This window comes from Zingiber officinale, chromosome 1B (genome assembly GCF_018446385.1).
Source record: "Zingiber officinale cultivar Zhangliang chromosome 1B, Zo_v1.1, whole genome shotgun sequence".
In the NCBI taxonomy this organism is placed as follows: domain Eukaryota; kingdom Viridiplantae; phylum Streptophyta; class Magnoliopsida; order Zingiberales; family Zingiberaceae; genus Zingiber; species Zingiber officinale.
Genome location: NC_055986.1, coordinates 10377326 through 10398135, shown reverse-complemented (window position 1 = coordinate 10398135; position 20810 = coordinate 10377326). Strand labels below are relative to the sequence as shown.

At 38.9% G+C, this 20810-nt stretch overlaps 2 protein-coding genes and 1 long non-coding RNA gene across 3 annotated transcripts; all 3 read left to right on the top strand.

The window, feature by feature from the left end:
• Window positions 1-289: 289 nt before the first annotated feature.
• LOC122026542 lies at window positions 290-3322 on the top strand. Its single transcript, XM_042585305.1, has 5 exons — window positions 290-444; window positions 1761-2276; window positions 2366-2472; window positions 2583-2649; window positions 2760-3322. Exons 1-5 carry the CDS (start codon window positions 290-292, stop codon window positions 2833-2835), a joined length of 921 nt encoding a protein of 306 aa, XP_042441239.1. The 3' UTR covers window positions 2836-3322.
• Window positions 3323-14692: 11370 nt separating this feature from the next.
• Window positions 14693-15209, top strand: LOC122050331. The gene is made up of 2 exons (XR_006131264.1): window positions 14693-14826; window positions 14912-15209. It is a non-coding gene; the product is annotated as an uncharacterized LOC122050331 (long non-coding RNA).
• Window positions 15210-16742: 1533 nt separating this feature from the next.
• LOC122050320 (myb-related protein MYBAS1-like) lies at window positions 16743-18848 on the top strand. Its single transcript, XM_042611240.1, has 3 exons — window positions 16743-16990; window positions 17133-17262; window positions 18246-18848. Exons 1-3 carry the CDS (start codon window positions 16876-16878, stop codon window positions 18595-18597), a joined length of 597 nt encoding a protein of 198 aa, XP_042467174.1. The 5' UTR covers window positions 16743-16875; the 3' UTR covers window positions 18598-18848.
• The last annotated feature ends 1962 nt before the right edge of the window (window positions 18849-20810 follow it).

The window sequence follows — 20810 nt, the reverse complement described above, 5'->3', positions numbered from 1 at the left end:
CTGATCCAGGATCTGGACCTGCCCTGTTTTTATATACTATATATTGTTTCCTTCAACTTGTATGTCCCAATCTATGTTAAGCTCGTGTCCGGATCTGCCCTTGTCGCCTGCTATCTCGATCTGCCTTCCAGGTCTGTGTTCAGACCGGTGACCTTTGGCTTGGGCGTCCCGACCTGCACGCTGGGCCTGTTTGCCGGCCCCCATCTGTCTGCTATTATCCAAAGCATGAGCGTCCCGACCTGCACGCTGGGTATGTCCGCCGACCCACATCTGTGTTGTTATCCAGGGCATGAACGTCCCGACCTGCACGCTGGGTCTGTCCGCCAACCCACGTTTGTCTGCTATTATCCAAGGCATGAACGTCCCGACCTGCACGCTGGGTCGGCTTCCCAACCCTCATCTGTCTGACTATCCAAGGCAAATGCGTCCCGACCTGCACGCTGGGTCTGTCCGCCGACCCACATCTGTTTGCTATTATCCAAGGCATGAACGTCCCGACTTACACGCTGGGTCGGCTTCCCGACCCTTATCTGTCTGACTATCCAAGGCATGAGCGTCCCGACCTGCACGCTGGGTCTGTCCGCCGACCCACATCTGTCTGTTATTATCCAAGGCATGAACGTCTCGACCTGCATGCTGGGTCAGCTTCCCGACCCTCATATGTCTTGACTATCCAAGGCATGAGCGTCCCGACCTGCACACTGGGCCTGATAGCAGACCTGCTGGTAGTTTCCATCCTTAGCTATACATGGCCCCCAATCCCATTTATTACTTACTATCAGGGCTGGGTCTTATAATCCTTTTTTTTGACTTTGGCCACATAAGCTGGACTTTTGACCTCCCTGCTGTCCATATCAGCCCGACTGCTGACCAGCCACGGAGGCTTGACTTTTGACCTTCCTGTCCTCCAGATCAACTTGACTGCTGACCCTCTTGTGGCCTTGACTCCAAGCCACATCATCCTATCTTCCCCACAAAACACGCACCATATCAGATCCAATTATAATTACGAATGATATATCTTTTGATCCATCTCCATATAATTTCAGAATTAATTAGGCAATCGACATAGTAGAGGTAAATGCCTTCTTTATAGGGATGTAAATGAACCAAATGGTTCGCGAGTTATTTAAAACTCGGTTCGATAAAAAACTCGTTCGAGTTCCTTCGTTTATCTTATCGAGTCGAGCTAGAGCTCGATTTCGAGCTCGACAATTTTATCGAGCCGAGCTCGAGCTTAAGGATATTCGGCTCGTGAGCTTGCGAGTTGTGAACATGTTCGTTTGTAGGCTCACAAGCCAAAAAAAATGAGCCTTAAATCGAGCCAAACAAAGAGTTCTAAAACGAGCCAAAAAACGAATTCTAAAATGAACTTTAAAATGAGTCAAAAAAAAACGAACTCTAAAATGAGCCCGAAAATGAGCTCGAGCTCGCTTAACGAATTAAGCTCGTTAACTATAATAATCGAGCTAATAACGAGTCGAGCTCGAATTGTTCGCGAACTTGATAATTCCAAATCGAGCCGAGCTCGAGCCTTGTAATAAAAATTTAATTCAAGCTCAAGCCGAGCTCGAGCATAATAACGTTCGGCTCGGTTCGGCTCATTTACATCCCTATTTCTTTATGTGCTAGTCTTTATTCTCTAAGTTAATAGTCATCCGTGATTTACCTCCTCAGTGAGCGCCAAAGGCAAACCAGAATCAATTAGGCAAAGTTTGTACATACGACGACAAGGGAGATAAGAGAGGCTATTAAAGCAGTACGGCGAACTGCCTTGGATTAGGAGAGAGGGCGAGGAAAGCAGCCACGTTGGGCCTCCGCAATGGCGAGTTGGGCCGTCACCCTCCTACCTTCCCTCGCCTCCAATCCGGCGTTCTGCCCGCCGCCGGCCTCCTCTGTCCCGTCCCCTCCACTTCAACCTGTTTTTTAGCCTCCACCGCCAATGGCATCGATCTCCGCTGCCCCTTCGGCCACCGGGAGTGGGTGCTTCGTGTCAGCGTGCCGTCAAGCGTGATTCGTCCGAGGGCAGCGGAGGGCCTAGCGTTTGACCCCGTAATGCTGCCGCTGTTCGGGCTAGCGGAGATCCGCGCGGCCATTCCCAAGCATTTCTGGGTGAGGGATCCGTGGCGCTCGATGAGCTATGCGGTGCGCGATGTGGTGGTGTTATTAGGGCTTGCAGCAGCGGCTGTGTACATCAATAGTTGGATAGTGTGGTCGCTCTACTGGGTTGCCCAGGGGGCGATGTTCTGGGCTCTCTTCGTTCTCGGCCATGACTGGTATGTAACAAACCCTAATTTAAAATGTGAAATTTACTTGTTTCCTCTAGAAACTTGAAATTTTTTGGCTTGTAAATTTTAAAACAAAGCTTCAATTCTGCGGCCCTGGGCATGGGAGTTTCTGAAACGACCCAAAGCTTAACAGTGTGGTTGGGCATTTGCTTCATTCTTCCATTCTTGTTCCTTACCACGGATGGTAACAATTTTCTCCAAATCTAAGGATTCTAACTTCTAAATCTTAGTAAGTCAATTTATGTTTGCATTAATGACTAATGCCAATTAATCTGATTGCTTTGAGCTGTGCAGGAGGATTAGCCACCGGATTCATCACCAGAATCATGGGCTTGTTGAGAATGATGAATCATGGCACCCGGTTAATAACTCATCTTTCATCCTTGCGTTGGAGATTGTTTTTTTCTGTTACCGTATCCACCTTGAAAACGACTGTATTAGTGAAGCTAATTCATCTTGTTCTAGTTGCAGTTGCCTAATAACTCAACCAAGAAGCTTCGATTCACATCGTCATTCCCTATGTTTGGATACCCCTTCTACCTGGTGACTAACAAACTAGACACCTTGCAGTTGACTACAGAGAAATCATTATTTCAATCATGCTTAGACTTAATCCTCTATTCATAACAGTAGGGGAGAAGTCCAGGGAAGTCCGGTTCGCATTTCCACCCTAGTAGTGATTTATTTGCTCCTAGCGAGAGGAAGGATGTTATTACATCAACTGTCTGTTGGACAGCAATGTTGGTGATCCTCACTGGTTTAACCTTTTTGATGGGTCCTATTCAGATGCTTAAGCTTTATGGTGTTCCATATTGGGTTGGTTTTTCTTCTTCTTTCCATCTTGTTCTTCACGTGGCAATTGGATGATGCTGAAACTATTTTGGTTCCAAACACAGGTTTTTGTCATGTGGCTTGATCTTGTGACATACTTGCATTATCATGGACATGAGGAGAAGCTGCCTTTGTTGAAGTATATACTGAAAGCCTAAGCTTTGTAAACATTCATTATGAATAAAGAATCACATTTGGTCAAATTGTCTACATTTGTTTGTAGTTGTTCATATAGTTTATATTGTAGATAAAATAGTATGTGGTGTCACATGCAGAAGATGATGTTATCAGTACCTTATAAATTATAAACAGTAGCTCACGACCAGAATGGAAAGGAACAAACCATTAGAAGGTCGTAGTGTAATTAGGTATTAGTTTATTTTAACTATATAATTACACTAGTACACTCAGAGTGTATTGAGTAGGACCATTTGAGGTCGTTCCTTTTATACTGACTTTATAAAGGAACAAAGACCTCAGTTATTATAGAAGTGTGTGCTCTTAATCCTAATATAATAACAAGCACATATATTTGATATTTATTTCTTTAATTTATCAATGGGTGAGATTTAGTTCGATGAATCAATAAGCCCGATAAATTGGGAAATGATATCACTTATAGTGTGTGTTGTTGATTATGGAAGGAAACTGTGTCCTAGAGATACTAGGTTGATAATGTCCCCAAGAGGAGTTCATAAGGATTGTCATGTTAAACCCTGCGGTGGACTTAGTCCATGACGATAAGGTTGAGTGGTACTACTCTTGGACTTAGATATTAATTAAATGAGTTATCGGTAACTCACTTAATTAGTGGACATTCGATATCTTAAACACGGGAGACTAACACTCGTAATAAGAAGGAGCCCAAAATGTAATTTGGGATTGGTGCGGTAGTTCATTATAGTTCTCTAGTGGAATGAATTATCATTGATAAAATTAAGTTGTGTGTTCGGCGAACACGAGATGCTTAATTTTATCGGAGACAAACCAATTCCTCCTCTCGGTCCCTATCGTAGCCTCTTATTTATAGAGTTATACCCACCTATACCCACCTTACATACCCCAATAGGGGACCAAGCTAGCTTGGGAAGCTAAGTGGCTAGGTATAAAATTGGTGGTAGGCCTAACAGACCCAAGCTAGTAGGGGACAAATTAAATAAAGAAATTTAATTTTAATTTTTATTATTATGTGGAAGATATAATTTAAAGAGAATTAAAATTAAAATATCTCTCTTGTAAAAAGATCTATAAAAGATTAAAGAAAGAGATTAGATCTCTTTCATTATTTGTAGATTGGAGAGATGTTTTATTTTCTCTTTAAAAATTATTCACATGTTGATAAAATTAAAATTATAGAAATTTCCTTTTATCAACCATGAAGAGATTTTAAAGAGAAATTTTATTTTTTAAAATTTCCGGAAACAAATTAGGAAGTTTTAATTGTTGACTAAAACTTGTCCAATTTGTTCTCCAATGATGTGGCCGGCCATGAGATTGTAATTTGGGAAATTTTATTTTATTTTTCTCAATTAAATCATGTCAAGGAAATTGAGGAAATTTTATTGTAATTAAATTTCCTAATTTGCCTAGGCCAAGGAATATAAAAGAAGGGGTGAGGGTGCCTTCATGAGACACAACATCTATTATTTCCTCTCCCTCTTTTGTTCCTTGGTGTGGCCGGCCATCCTCTCCCTCTCTTCCTCTTGTGGTGGACGAACCCTTCTCTTCCATTGGAGCTCTTGTGGTGGCCGGATACTACTCGGAGAAGAAGGAGAAAAAGCTAGCATCTCTTGGAGCTTGGTTAGTATTTTGGTTTTCCTCCTTGGTGAAGTTTTTCCTTTGTGGCCGAACCTTGCTTGGAGGAGAAGAAGGTGGTTGGTGGTTTCTCATCTCGGAAGATCGTTGCCCACACAACGTTCGAGGTTAGAAGAGGAATACGGTAGAAGATCAAGAGGTTTTTTCTACAAGGTATAACTAGTAATTTTTCTTTCCGCATCATGCTAGTTATTTATGGAAATAATACCAAATACAAGAGGCTTACGTTCTAGAATTTCGAATATATTTTTTCGAAGTTGTGTTCTTTTGTTTTTTTCTTTTCCTTGTGATTTGATTGTTCTCTTTGGTTAACCTAAAGTTATTTTAGGAAATTAAATATTATCTTTCTATAAAAGGTTTTGTCTAGTCGGTGGTGGTTGCTCCCATATCCAAGAAGGCCGTCTCGCCACGTCAATATTGGGAACCAATTATGGAAATTAATATTTAATGGAATTAATAACTTAAGGAGACTTGGGTCGAGCGTGTTAAGTTCCGCAGGAGATCCAAGTCAAAACCTAAAAGAACAAATAGATTAAGTTTTGGATCAAACGTGTTAAGTTCAGCGATCCAAAATTTAATTTAAAAGAACACACTGGTAGCTAGGAAAGGTTCGGACCTTTGTACAAAATTTTTTGCGATGGAACCTATAGGTTTTGAGCTACCAACAATTGGTATCGAGCTAGGGTTTTGCCTCGTGTATTTGGTATTTAGTTTAATTATGCACATGTCATACATAATTTAGGCAGGATAATAGTAGGATGTGCTAACTTTGTGGATGCAGGATCCAACTATTATGGCTTTTAGTTATTATGTGTGTGATTGGACCCTTGAACATGTCAAGGTCATTAATATGTGTGTGCATGATTGTATTAAAATACAGCAGAAGCTGTATTTAGTTTTTATTAGGATTTTATTTTTGATCTAGATACATGTACATTCCTTTTATGGAATATAGGATCAAAATGTAAAATTCTATTTATGTCGCGGATCGAATCTTGCAAAGCGTGGAACCTTCTAAGAACCAGAGGCGCAGTGGAACTAGGAGCAAGATGGATGCGACAGCTAGACCCGGAGGCGGTGGCCAAATATGGCAGCAGCTTGGGATGACAACACACGGAGGACAATTAAAGATAAAAGTCATAATAGTTGAAAATTAAATTTTCTATTTATTGCTTTTATATTGTGCTGTGTGTGCATGTTAGTTTACAAGTATTAAGTAGGCTAACATAGTTAAAATTCCTCATTTATAAATAACTAAGTGGGAGAGGGATTTTTAAATAAATCTCATGGTCTCCATTACTGGTTTGTAAGTGATGCAAACAAGCTTGCACGTTGGCTCTGAGTGCCTTCCTCCATAACGGATGAGCTTGTTTGTGGATCACTATAACAGACTTCCATTTTTGGATGACTATAGGAAATTAATTAAGAGCGTGTGTTCTTCCCCAACGGAAGGGACATAATCTTATTAAAGGACTTAGTGTCAAGTAATGGTACACACTTAGACACATCTAATAGTATCCTCCCCAATGGAGTCACTATTATTATTTGTGTGACCAAATAATACCAACTATTAATTTTATTTGTCAAAAAGTTAGGTTGACAAGATAATAAAATTAATGGGTTAAAACCCTCCTTTTACAAATGTTGAATTTGTATACGTCCACACTAACGTGGCATACAAAATTCACGGTGTGATGAGGTGTTGGTTAATTTAAAATAGTATTGTTTGAGGAATCAATATTATTCTAAATTTAGAGTTCTGACCAAAAGTTATTTGTGATTCTTAGGATGACTTTCAACCCATCCATCATACTTCAACAAAATAGACTTCTGAACCTAATTACATAGATTGGAAAAGGAACACGGACATTGTTCATTGCTGAAAGCTATAAATTTATCTTGATGAACCTTGTCCCGATGCACCCATTGGTGAATCAACCCAAGAGGAGATTGAATATCATAAGAGATGGGTAAAGCGGATGAGATGGCGTGGTGTTACATTTTGACTTCAATGTCAAATGTATTGCAACATCGGCATAAAGATTTACCAACTGCTTATGATATTATGAACAATCTCAAGGAACTCTTTGGTCATCGGGATAGGGCTTCTAGACAAGAAGCTATGAGAAAGATAATGACCACCATGAAAGAGGGTACTCCTGTAGGGATCATATCCTAAAGATGATGGCTTATCCGAATGAGATACAAATCCTTGGAGGAGAAATTGATGGGAAACCCGGATCGATATGATCCTCCAAACGCTAGAAGTTTTGAGCGTTTCACTGAACTATAATATGAATAAAAGGATTTATTCATTAGGGGAACTACTGAGCAGCAGAAGGATTATTTCGTCATAATTCTCAAATTCACTATGCTGAAAATGGTTCTACTTCTAAACCGAAAGGAAAGAAGAAGAAGAAACAAGCTGGCTCAGCAAAGAAAGTGAATAAATCTCAGAGTACGGGATTTAAAGCTGGAGTGAAGAAGCCCAAGGGCAAGTGCTTCATCTGCAAGCAGGCAGGACATTGGAAGGTGGACTGTCCTCGTAGGAATCAGAACAACAAAGGTATATCTCATGCTCTAGTTGTTGAAACATGTTTAGCGGTGTTATCTACTAGCACCTGGTGTGTAGATACTGGAGCCACTGATCATGTCTGCAATTCCTTGCAGGGGTTCCAGGAAACCCGACGACTAACTGAAGGAGAGATTACCGTCTACATGGGCAATGCTACTAAGGTGGCGGCTGTTGCAGTGGGAGATGTCTACTTATCTTTTAGTAGAAATAGAAATTTGATTTTAAGAAATTGTCTTTATGTACCCAGTTTTAGAAAGAATTTAATTTCAGTTTCTAAACTGTTTTTAGATGTGTTCCGGATATGAGAATGGCATGAGGGGAATTAATTAGAGGTCAAAGGGCGTTTTGGTCTTTTGGGCTCATTGAGGGTTTGGAGTGCTTTTAAGCACTGTTCATAGATTCAGGAAGAGGGGGCGGGGGTTCGTGATTTTGGGCCGCCGCCAGCCATCAAGGAGACTCTCTCTCCTTCTCCAGCTCTCCGCCGACGCTGACGAAGCCGCCGGCGCTTCCTTCTTCTCCTCCTCTCCTCCCTCGCCGGCAGCCTCAGCGCGCACAGCAGCTCCCTCGCCGGCAGCCTCCGCGCGCACAGCGCCTCCCTCGCCGGCAGCCTCCGCGCGCACAGCGCCTCCCTCGCCGGCAGCCTCCGCGCGCACAGCGCCTCCCTCGCCGGCAGCCTCCGCGCGCACAGCAGCCCTCCTCCGGCACTTACCGGCAGTCCTGGTGCCGACTTTGCCTAGTGTTCCGGCCTACGCGTCGTTGTCACATTCCGGCCTACGCGTCGTTGTCGCATTCCGGCCTGCGAGCCGATGTCGTACGCCGGTCGTGTCGCCGTTGTATTCCGATTGTGTGTCACCCTTCAGATCCATGCCACATTCGGCTCCGCGTTGTCACCTCCGGACCCAGCTCCTCTTCGGTCGGTTCAGAGGCATCCACCCTTCCGGGTCAAGACGACTCGGTCAGTTTCACGACTAGCTCACTCATCCATCCGAGGGCGCCCTCCTGGGCCAGGGTACGTTCTCGTACCTTTTCCGCATTTAGTTAACTATTCTGTCATTATTATGCGGTTACTTATATGTCTGGGATTCGCCTCGAGCACCGAGGTACCAGAGACCGGGGGAACCCGGTCGCTGGATACAGGTACAGTTGACTGGAGGAGGACTTCTGACGATCTGGTCAACGTAGAGGACAGATCATCGACCGGGTCATGGGGATGCGGTCAACCTTCCAGACACGTCACACCGGCAGGTTCGTTTTCTCAGCTTCCAGACAGGATCAAGATGGATATTCAGTTTCTTTCAGTAACGATGTAGTTATTAAAAGAAATAAAGTGATTATCTGTTCTGGTGCATTAGTTGGCAATTTGTATACTTTAAATCCAATTTCTTCCACAAAGCAAAACATGGAAATTTATAACTCATCTTCTAATTCTAATAAGAGAAAAGAACCTTCGGAAATGAACCAAGCATATCTTTGGCATCTAAGGCTTGGTCATATTAACTTAAGTAGGATTCAGAGGCTTATAGCCGATGGACTTTTGAGTTCATTAGAGTTGGAAAATTTTTCAACTTGTGAGCTTAGAAGGTAAAATGACCAAAAGGCCGTTCAAGGCCAAGGGTATAGAGCCAAAGAAGTGTTAGAATTGGTTCACTCGGATTTGTGTGTCCTATGTCTATCTAGGCAAGAGGAGGTTTTGAATATTTTGTCTCTTTCATGGGCGATTATTCAAGATACGGATATATTTACCTAATGCTCGTGCAAGTCCGAGTGCTTTGATAAGTTCAAAGAATACAAGGTCGATGTGGAAAAACGATTAGGTAAAGTATCAAGACACTACGATCGATCGTGGTGGCGAATACCTTTAGGAGAGTTTAGGAATTACTTATCGGAGGTCGATTCAATCCCAATTCGACTCGTAACAAGAATGGTGTAGCGAGCGAAGGAATAGGACTCTTATAGAGATGGTTAGATCGATGATGAGTTATTGAATTACCAAATTCGTTTTGGGATATGCTCTGGAAACAAATGTATGTTTTGAACTTAGTACCTTCTAAATCAGTTTCTTACTCCCATGGAATTGTGGAATGGGCGAAAACCCAGTCTAAAACATATTCGGTTTGGGGTAGTCCGGCACGTGTCTTTGAAACCAGATCTTGATAAGTTATAATCCGTCTGAAGTTCGTATTTGTAGGATATCCCAAAGGAACGAAAGGTGGTTTATTTTATAGTCCTAAAGACCGGAAGGTCATTGTTAGCACCAATGCCCGCTTTTAGAAGAAGACTATATAATGGATCACACCAGTAGTAAAGTAGTTTTAGAAGAAATTAGAGAGGACACGCTTTAATACTACCAGTACAAGATGAAGTACCACAAGAGACTGCAACACGTGTCACACATGATACACAACCACAGACAGTGCCTCGTCGTAGTGGGAGGGTTGTAAGGCAACCTGAAAGATTCATGTTTTTGGGAGAATCTTCAGATTTGATCCCGGGTAAACATGAACCTGATCCCCGGACATATGACGAAGCATTCCAAGATATAGATGCAGCATCTTGGCAAAAGGCAATGAATTCTGAAATAGAGTCTATGTACTCTAATAAGGTCTGGGAGCTTGTAGAACCACCTGATGGTGTAAAAGTCGTTGGATGCAAGTGGATCTACAAAAGGAAAAGAGGGACAGACGGGAAGGTAGAAACCTTTAAAGCTAGGCTTGTTGCGAAAGGGTACACTTAGAAAGAGGGAATCGATTATGAGGAGACCTTTTCACCGGTAGCCATGCTTAAGTCTATCCGGATACTCTTATCCATTGCTGCTCATATGGATTATGAGATTTGACAAATGGATGTCAAGACAGCTTTCCTTAATGGAAGTCTTGAAGAAAGCATCCATATGAAGCAACCAGAAGGGTTCATTGAAAAGGGCAAAGAGCATCTATTGTGCAAGCTCAATCGGTCCATTTATGGATTAAAGTAAGCTTCAAGATCTTGGAACATCCGGTTTAATGAAGTAATCCAGTCATATGGATTTATTCAAAGTCCGGATGAGTCTTGTGTATATAAGAAGTGTAACGGAAACGTGGTGGTATTTCTTGTACTATACGTAGATGATATTTTGTTAATTGGCAACAATGTCAAGGTATTATCAGACGTAAGGGTATGGTTGTCCAAACAATTTGATATGAAGGACTTAGGAGAATGTGCACACATTCTTGGGATCAAAGTTATAAGGGATCGTAAGAAAAGAATGTTGTATCTATCCCAAGCTTCATATATAGATACAATCCTTGCTCGTTTTAGCATGCAGGATTCCAAGAAAGGTTTCTTACCTTTTAGACATGGAGTAGCTCTATCTAAAGAGATGTCTCCAAGACATCGAAAGAGATAGAGGACATGAAAGCGGTTCCTTATGCTTGGTGTAGGAAGCCTAATGTATGCAATGTTATGTACGAGACACGATATCTATTTTCCGTGGGCATGGTCAGGATATCGAAGTAACCCAGACAAGGACATTGGATTGCGGTAAAGCATATATTAAAGTACCCGAGAAGGACTAGAGATTATATGCTAGTTTACCAAGCAGACGATCTGCTCCCTGTGGGTTACACGATTGATTTCCAATCGATAGGGATAACAGTAAGTCTACATCAGGTTATGTGTTTACTTTAGGAGGTGGAGCCATTTCATGGAGGTGTTAGCGAAATGCGTTTCGGACTCAACCATGGAAGAAGAATATGTAGCAGCTAAAGAAGCAGTATGGCTCAGGAACTTTCTAATGGACTTAGATGTGATTCCTGGTTTGCCCAAAATCATCACAATTTATTGTGATAATAGTGGTGCAGTTGCAAACTCGAAGGAACCACGAGCCCATAAGGCAAGTAAACATATAGAGCGCAAGTACCACCTGATACGAGATATCGTGAAGCGAGGAGAAGTTGTCATCGCCAAGATTGCATCAGCAGATAACCTGGCAGATCCTTTCACTAAGGCCCTTCCGGCGAAAGCTTTCGATCGGCATGTGGAGGGAATGAGAATCAGATGTATGGTAGAAGATATGGCAGCTTAGTCATTAGTATAAGTGGGAGATTGTTGGAGTATATACTGAAAGCCTAAGCTTTGTAAACATTCATTATAAATAAAGAATCACATTTAGTCAAATTGTCTACATTTGTTTGTAGTTGTTCATATAGTTTATATTGTAGATAACATAGTATGTGGTGTCACATGCAGAAGATGATGTTATCAGTACCTTATAAATTATAAACAGTAGCTCACGACCAGAATGGAAAGGAACAAACCATTAGAAGGTCGTAGTGTAATTAGGTATTAATTTATCTTAACTATATAATTATACTAGTACACTCAGAGTGTATTGAGTAGGACCATTTGAGGTCGTTCCTTTTATACTGACTTTATAAAGGAACAAAGACCTCAGTTATTATAGAAGTGTGTGCTCTTAATCCTAATATAATAACAAGCACATATATTTGATATTTATTTCTTTAATTTATCAATGGGTGAGATTTAGTTCGATGAATCAATAAGCCCGATAAATTGGGAAATGATATCACTTATAGTGTGTGTTGTTGATTATGGAAGGAAACTGTGTCCTAGAGATACTAGGTTGATAATGTCCCCAAGAGGAGCTCATAAGGATTGCCATGTTAAACCCTGCAGGTGGACTTAGTCCAACATGACGATAAGGTTGAGTGGTACTACTCTTGGACTTAGATATTAATTAAATGACTTGTCAGTAACTCACTTAATTAGTGGACATTCGATATCTTAAACACAGGGAGACTAACACGCTCATAATAAGAAGGAGCCCAAAAATGTAATTTGGGATTGGTGCGGTAGTTCAATTATAGTTCTCTAGTGGAATGAATTATCATTGATAAAATTAAGTTGTGTGTTCAGGGCGAACACGGGATGCTTAATTTTATCGGGAGACCAAAACCAATTCCTCCTCTCGGTCCCTATCGTAGCCTCTTATTTATAGAGTTCTATACCCACCTATACCCACCTTCTATACCCAATAGGGGCCGGCCAAGCTAGGAACAAGCTAGGGCCGGCCTAGGTATAAAATTGGGTGGCCGGCCCTAGCTTGAACCCAAGCTAGTAGGGCCGGCCAAATTAAATTAAAAAAGAAATTTAATTTTAATTTTTATTATTATGTGGAAGATATAATTTAAAGAGAATTAAAATTAAAATATCTCTCTTGTAAAAGATCTACAAAAGATTAAAGAAAGAGATTAGATCTCTTTCCTTATTTGTAGATTGGAGAGATGTTTTATTTTCTCTTTAAAAATTATTCACATGTTGATAAAATTAAAATTATAGAAATTTCCTTTTATCAACCATGAAGAGATTTTAAAGAGAAATTTTATTTTTTAAAATTTCCGGAAACAAATTAGGAAGTTTTAATTGTTGATTAAAACTTGTCCAATTTGTTCTCCAATGATGTGGCCGGCCATGAGATTGTAATTTGGGAAATTTTATTTTATTTTTCTCAATTAAATCATGTCAAGGAAATTGAGGAAATTTTATTGTAATTAAATTTTCTAATTTGCCTAGGCCAAGGAATATAAAAGAATGGGTGAGGGTGCCTTCATGAGACACAACATCTATTATTTCCTCTCCCTCTTTTGTTCCTTGGTGTGGCCGGCCATCCTCTCCCTCTCTTCCTCTTGTGGTGGCCGAACCCTTCTCTTCCATTGGAGCTCTTGTGGTGGCCGGATACTACTCGGAGAAGAAGAAGAAGAAGGAGAGAAAGCTAGCATCTCTTGGAGCTTGGTTAGTATTTTGGTTTTCCTCCTTGGTGAAGTTTTTCCTTTGTGGCCGAACCTTGCTTGGAGGAGAAGAAGGTGGTTGGTGGTTTCTCATCTCGGAAGATCGTTGCCCACACAACGTTCGAGGTTAGAAGAGGAATACGGTAGAAGATCAAGAGGTTTTTTTTCTACAAGGTATAACTAGTAATTTTTCTTTCCGCATCATGCTAGTTATTTATGGAAATAATACCAAATACAAGAGGCTTACGTTCTAGAATTTCGAATATGTTTTTTCGAAGTTGTGTTCTTTTGTTTTTTCTTTTCCTTGTGATTTGATTGTTCTCTTTGGTTAACCTAAAGTTATTTTAGGAAATTAAATATTATCTTTCTATAAAAGGTTTTGTCTAGTCGGTGGTGGTTGCTCCCATATCCAAGAAGGCCATGTGCCTCGCCACGTCAGTACTGGGAACCAATTATGGAAATTAATATTTAATGGAATTAATAACTTAAGGAGACTTGGGTCGAACGTGTTAAGTTTCGCAGGAGATCCAAGTCAAAACCTAAAAGAACAAATAGATTAAGTTTTGGATCAAACGTGTTAAGTTCCGCAGGCGATCCAAAATTTAATTTAAAAGAACATGTGGTAGCTAGGAAAAGGTTCAGACCTTTGTACAAAATTTTTGTACGGTGGAACCTATAGATTTTCCGAGTAGTAACCAACAACCTTGGTTCCGTGGAAAGGTAAGAAGTCATTGCAAGTATCCAGATAACCTTCTATTGTTTTGCATAATCCGGTAGCATCTTTGTTATTTCCAATCCATTAGTGTTTGCTTTGTTAAAAATCCGGAATCAAGCTTTCAGCAGAACTTTGTATGGCTGAACTCAGAACAGCGTCATATCAGCTAATTAATCTAGGATTCTATAGCATAGTTAATTGTGATCAAACCGTGGTGCTGGTGATCCAAAGTTACATGTTGAGGCTCATAATCCTTTACATCTCAATTTTTCATATTTGTCCACAAAGCATGATTTTCTAAAGGAAGCTGGATAATGAATTTTGAAAGAAACTTGGTGTGCTGCATTTAAACTCACCCATCTGAAAAGCTAACAATCTATTGCTCATATCAACTAGGAGCAAGATCTTTAGTTGGTCACTATTTTCCACTGAGCCAAATAGTTGACTGTGATAAAATGTTGGTGCTGTCGATCCAAAATTCTTGAATGCTAATAATTTTTTGTCCATCTCACCTAGGAACAAAGTAATTCTTATTAGCTGATAGTGTAGCACCAAAGCAAGATTTTTTTCCAGTTAAAATTTTATGTAGTTATAACTATATTAACCAAAACTTGATGTTATTGTTCAAAAACCATCCATCTTAACAGCCAATAATTTTGCACTCTTGTCATCTACCAGGAGTGGAGTTATCTTAGAGGAGGATTGACTACACTTGATCGTGATTATGGATGGATTAACAATATCCACCATGATATTGGTACTCCTGTGATTCATCACCTCTTCCCACAGATACCTTACTACCATTTAATAGAAGCTGTGAGTACTACCAGTTTTCTCCTTGGACATCCGTGCTTGTATATATTTAAGAAGAATTGCTCTGAGCATACTTATCTTGCATCAGACTGAGGCAGCAAAACCAGTGCTTGGAAAATACTACAAGGTACCAGCAAATCTGATTCTTTGCCATTTCACCTATTTGGGATCCTACTAAGGAGTTTGAAACCAGATCATTATGTTAGCTGACACCGGAGATATTGTTTACTATGAGACTGATCCACAACTAACCGTTGCTTCGTAACCATTGATGGAATTGTATCAATTCATGTTGTTTAGAAAGGTTTGCCAATGTTTCTAACGTATAGTCATTGTACTAAAACTTTGAAGGTGATAAATATAATGCAATTGTTCCTTTTGGCTCTGGTCACTGGATTTCATTGCTTTCCTAAGGCTTTGATGGAACTCTTTCAACTGTTTAGCAGAAACTGATGCTCTTTTTTTTTTGGACTACTTTTTACATTTCAAACTTGCCATAATTCCAATGGATTAGATGTCTTTTCCGGACTCCTAAAGAGTACCAATCTACTCATTGAGCTTTGATTCTATTGCCTACCCAACTTTTGTTTTTTTGTAAATTGAAGTAAATAAATATCAATTACAAATATTTCTTAAATAACCCTTTTTTATGCAAATAATAACAAAGATGGTTGTTATATGATCTGGAGATCAATATAGGATAAGATTAGAAAAAAGATAACCTGATGCATCAAGTTTTCGTTATATGAGATATCAGAGAAGGATCTAAGCTCTCGTTATATGAGATATCAGAGAAGGATCTATTGTATGTAGTTTTAATTTATTTTTTTATAAGAGGTTATTTTTAGGATTCAAACCTGTAAACTTTTGATTATAAAGTAATAATTTTATTATTATGTCAAGACTCCCCTTTTAATATAGGATAAAATTATATATAATAAACTCAATATGATCTAACCTAGGCGGTTAGATATGCTCACCTATGGTGGGACAGGTGGCTCGTCAAAAATTCATCTTTCGACAGATGAGCTAAGAACTCAGTTCAATCATACCACCTAAAAAAACTATAACAAAAAAAAATATAGGTTTTTTTACAATTCATTGAATTTGATGTTTCATGAATAAATATTTATAGAAAAATTCCTAATTCATTTTTTTCAAAATTCCTAATTTTTTATTTCACACGTATACCTATTAACTAAAGCAATTGAAACAAAAAAAAAAAAATCATAATTTTTATTTAAAAATATACATGGTGTATACCATCATAATCCATAATCCAAAATTTTGAAGAAAAAAATTCCTTTCTCAATCCATGGACCAACTCGAGTCCGTCCCATATTACCTTATCTCATCTGGATCCGTAACTCGCATAAGGTGACACATTTAAATTCATTTTTAAATGAGTTAATATAATCTCAATTTAATCTGTTTAAATTATTTGATCGATGGATCAATCTGAAATTGACGACTTTGATCCGACCCTTCTTTGAAACTCATGTGAAAATTATGTACACCATACTACCCCTTTAATAGCCAAGATGACTATTGATTAAAATTTAAATTTATAATGACTACAATAAGTTAATAATTTGAGCAAAAGTTACTATTGTTCATTCTAAGTAGGTCATTATCATTGATCCCATGATAAAATATATATAATAAATTATGAAAAGTATTTTATTCTAATTCAATGACCCGTTATATGAGAAATATTAAGTATTCAGTAAGATATTTTATACCGTTAGAAATTAATTCCAAAACTATTTAAATAAAAAATGATGTAGGTACACGTCAATGGCACAATAAGCTAATAATGGCGAGAGACATACTAATTAATAAGTAGGCAAATACTAAACAAATTTTAATGATAAAATATATAAATAAAATTTATTTATGATATAATTAATCTCAGCACAAACCAAATAGTTAATGGAAACACGGAGGTCGCAGGTGACGTCGCCTTCCTCCCACCATTAGTCCCGCCTATAATTTGTTCGACGGAATGCCCAATAGAAGTTTGTCCCCGGAACAGCTCTGTGGGCGCAACGGATGGCGGCGGCGGCGACGAAGAAGGGCCCGTGGACGGAGGAGGAGGACGCGCGACTGGGGTGGTTCGTGGGCTTGTTCGGCGAACGCCGATGGGATTACTTAGCCCAGGTATCAGGTTTGAGCGGTGGTGGGGGATCGATGAAGGCAACCGACCATTAAATTAGGGTTTTAGGAAGCAATCATCGATCGATGCAAATGTCCTTTTTTTTGTTTTAGTTAATTTGCTTGGTCGCGCGGATGTATGTGTGTTGTTGTAGGGCTCGGCAGGTCGGGGAAGAGCTGCAGGCTGCGTTGGGTCAATTACCTTCATCCCGGACTCAAGCATGGCCGATTCGCCCCTGAGGAGGAGCAGCTTGTGATCCAACTCCATGCCAAATGGGGCAACAGGTTTGAATTTTACATGTGTTGAAAAATATTGAATTTTTTTCGCCCTTCCTTGGCTGCTGAGCTGATGTTGTGCTTAATGCTATGTAGCCTGAATTTTGGGGGAAAAAATACACGAAAATGGAATTAACAACTCGTATTAATTTTGCAATGATTTGATCGTCCTGTTTGTGGTCAAACTTACCCTGTGATCCAATGGTATTGCTGTGCTTAATGTTTAGCAATTTGATTTGGGAAAGTATCTTTATGAAATTGAAAGTGACATTAGTTCCACTGCCAATCTGTAGTTTAGTGATTATTTTCTGTGTCTGAAATAGTAGAAACTTTTAAGTTATAGGCTAAAGGTTGGTTTTTTAACTCTCTGTTGGTTGATTGATTATATTAACTTAATCTACTGAAACATTGTGAGGAACAGAATACTTTTCGTTTCTTTTTTCCTTCACCATGAGAATCAAAGTCAAATTCTTGAGATTTTCTTGTATTCATAGTTTAGTGTGTTTATTTGTTCTAAAAATTTTAAATTCTATAGTTGGGGATAATTTTTGACACTCGGGTGATCTATTGGCCTTTATGCTTGTCTAATCATTTAACTAAATTGCTCTACATATGGAAAGGTCTTCGCTGAGAAAAAAAAGTTGTTGGTTTTCTTCTCATCGTATGACATCGAAAATCAAAGTTATAGTTTTTCTTTTTTTCCCCCATGGTTCAAATAGCTACAGACTAAAAATGGCTTGCATTTATATCCTTTCTGTCCTTTGCTGATTATAGTTTCTTAGCTGAAATTTGGTGGATAAAGAGAAATTTAGGCTTGAAAAATCTGAAATATATCAATCTTATTGAGACTTGGGGATGTTGAGGTGCACAATTAGTTCCTCACTTCACCACTTCATGCATAGTTTAAGTGACATACTTAACCTACTATTAGTGCAGCTACAACTTCTACAGTCTTAATATTACTCGGTGTAATATGCATGTTGAAACTACAGGTGGTCTCAGATTGCACGTTCCCTCCCTGGTCGTACCGACAACGAGATCAAGAACTACTGGAGGACTCACATGCGCAAGAAGGCACAGGAGTTGAATCTCTTCAGCTCACCATCCAGCTCGTCATCCTCATCGTCTTCCCCTGCTAACGTACCAAAGCATGAGTTAGAAAGCATGGCAGAAGAAGATACCTCTGCTGCTGCAGCATTCGGAGTGACTGAGGGTGTGAAAGTCTACAGCATGGACCAGATATGGGATGAGATTGCTGCCTCTGAGTCATTTTGTGAGGAGGAAGACGACGAATTCAAGATGAACATAAAAATTGATGATGATAATTTCATGCACAATTGTTAATCTGGAGGCAAAGTAATTAGCTTGTCTACTTATCGCAGATGGCTTAACCATTGCCTCTGTTCTTGCCTTGTCCATATCCGATGTGCTTTTGTAATCTAAGCTCGATGTAGGACTTATAATATGATCTTTTTTTTTTTTTTTAAGTTGTAACCTTTTGTTGATGACAAGGAACAGAATGTAGTTGATATTAAAGACCTGTTCTATGTAATCCTTTGTTCGATATACATAAAGAACTATTGGTTGATCAAAAAGTTTTGTTCAGATTTTTCTTAACTTTTGGTTTTTGAAGATAAAGCACAGTGGTTCTGATAAGCCACTAGTGCACCACTCCAAAAGCTGGGTGGCCTTCAGATTTAGTGGGTGTAGTGGCCTTATCTTGCCATGAATTAACTTTAGACTAAACTAGGGCGGCCAGTGTGTCAGCACAAGACTTGAATAAGTTAATATGACCTAGACTTTTGGGATGGAATAAAACCAGATTAATAATTGCATTAGTCAAACCGCCCATAATTTAGTTGTGTTTTTTAAGCTTTATGATCAAACTGAAACTTGATGACGAACATCCATCATCCATGTGATTAAATAATACGTTAGCAAAGATCAGCATCCGTATCTAGTTTCCTTATTTAAATTGCACTAATTATTTCTTTTTCCAAAACAATGACTTGCGCTTTTTAACCCAAAAAAAGTCTTCTCTTTCACGGATATGTTCAGAGGGTGTTAATTTTTCTGCTCTTCTAAGTGTTTTCCTTATGAAAGATTTGTGTTTAAAAAGAATTGTATTACTATCAGCTTTGGAATTTTGTGGAAGCAAATAGCCGTCAATGAAAAAAATATTGGATTTTTTTTTTAAATTTAGGGAATTAGTTATAATCAATTAATTTTGGAGATGATCAATTCAAAAAAATTTCCCAACAAAGTAAATCCTTGACAGATGATCTAACATCACAAATAACTCAAACACCACGGGCATAAATTTTATTTTTCCTTATATCTACTAAAAGTATACACTTTACTTGTAATAAGAGCATCCATAATAAGAGTTTTATTTTTATCGTGGAGCTTTGACGTGGCCATGGGAAAGAAATCCCTCCCATAGTAGAAGGGAGTTCTTTCACTTCTATGAAAAAGTGGCTCCATGTTCACGGAGCCGCTCCTTCGTTCTCTTTTTTTTATTATTTTTTTATTTCTATTCAAAACAATAAAACAATAAAATTATTTTAGCTGTTGAACAACGACTAATTTTTAACCATTGTTCAACGGTTAATTTTTATTTTTTTATCTAAAAAATTATCTATAAATATATTTTTAATTTTTCATTCTTCTTATCATTTTCTTAATTCTCCATTTCTTTCAACCACGAAAATATCTTGATTTATTTCAAATGACTAAAAATCCAGATCAATCTATGCTTCATGAATTCTGAAGAAATGAATTGATAGAAAATACAGAGGATATAGATAAACAAAGAATACTCAAGCTATATGAGCAGCGACAAACGATACTTTAAAGAGTTCAAAATTCTTCCGGTAGAACACAGAGAAGGTATTTGAATTGGGATCGTGAAGTCAGACATGCTCGTCTTTTCAATTATTACTTCTCTGATTAACCGGTATATCTTGATAATATATTTCGACATCGATTCTTAATGCAAAGAGGGTTATTCCTTTGTATAGTCGATGCCTCGAAAAATCATTTAAAATATTTTCAATGGAAGGTTGATGCGACGGGAAAAAAAACGTTTGCTGCCACTTTAAAAATGCACAGCGGTTATCCGTCAATTGCCGTATGGAGTCTCTGTTGATCATTACGATGAGTATCTACGAATTGCTGAAACAACTGTCATTCAATGCTTATTCAACTTCTGTCGATGTGTAATTAAAGTATTCGGGACCCAATATTTGAGAATACCTAATACTGCTTATATCCAACACTTACCTGAAATGCATGAGCAGAGACATGACTTCCCTAGTACGTTGGGTAATCTTGATTATATGCATTGGCAATGAAAAAATTACCCCGTCGCTTGGAAAGGCTAGTTTACTCGGAGATCATGACATCCCAACAATTGTATTTGAAGCAATCGCATCTGCGAACTTATGGATATGACACACCTTTTTTGAGATTGTATGGTGGTGTAATGATATTAACATGGTTAATGAATCATCTTTATTCGACAACATCTTACAAGGAAATGAGGTTAATTTTATGAT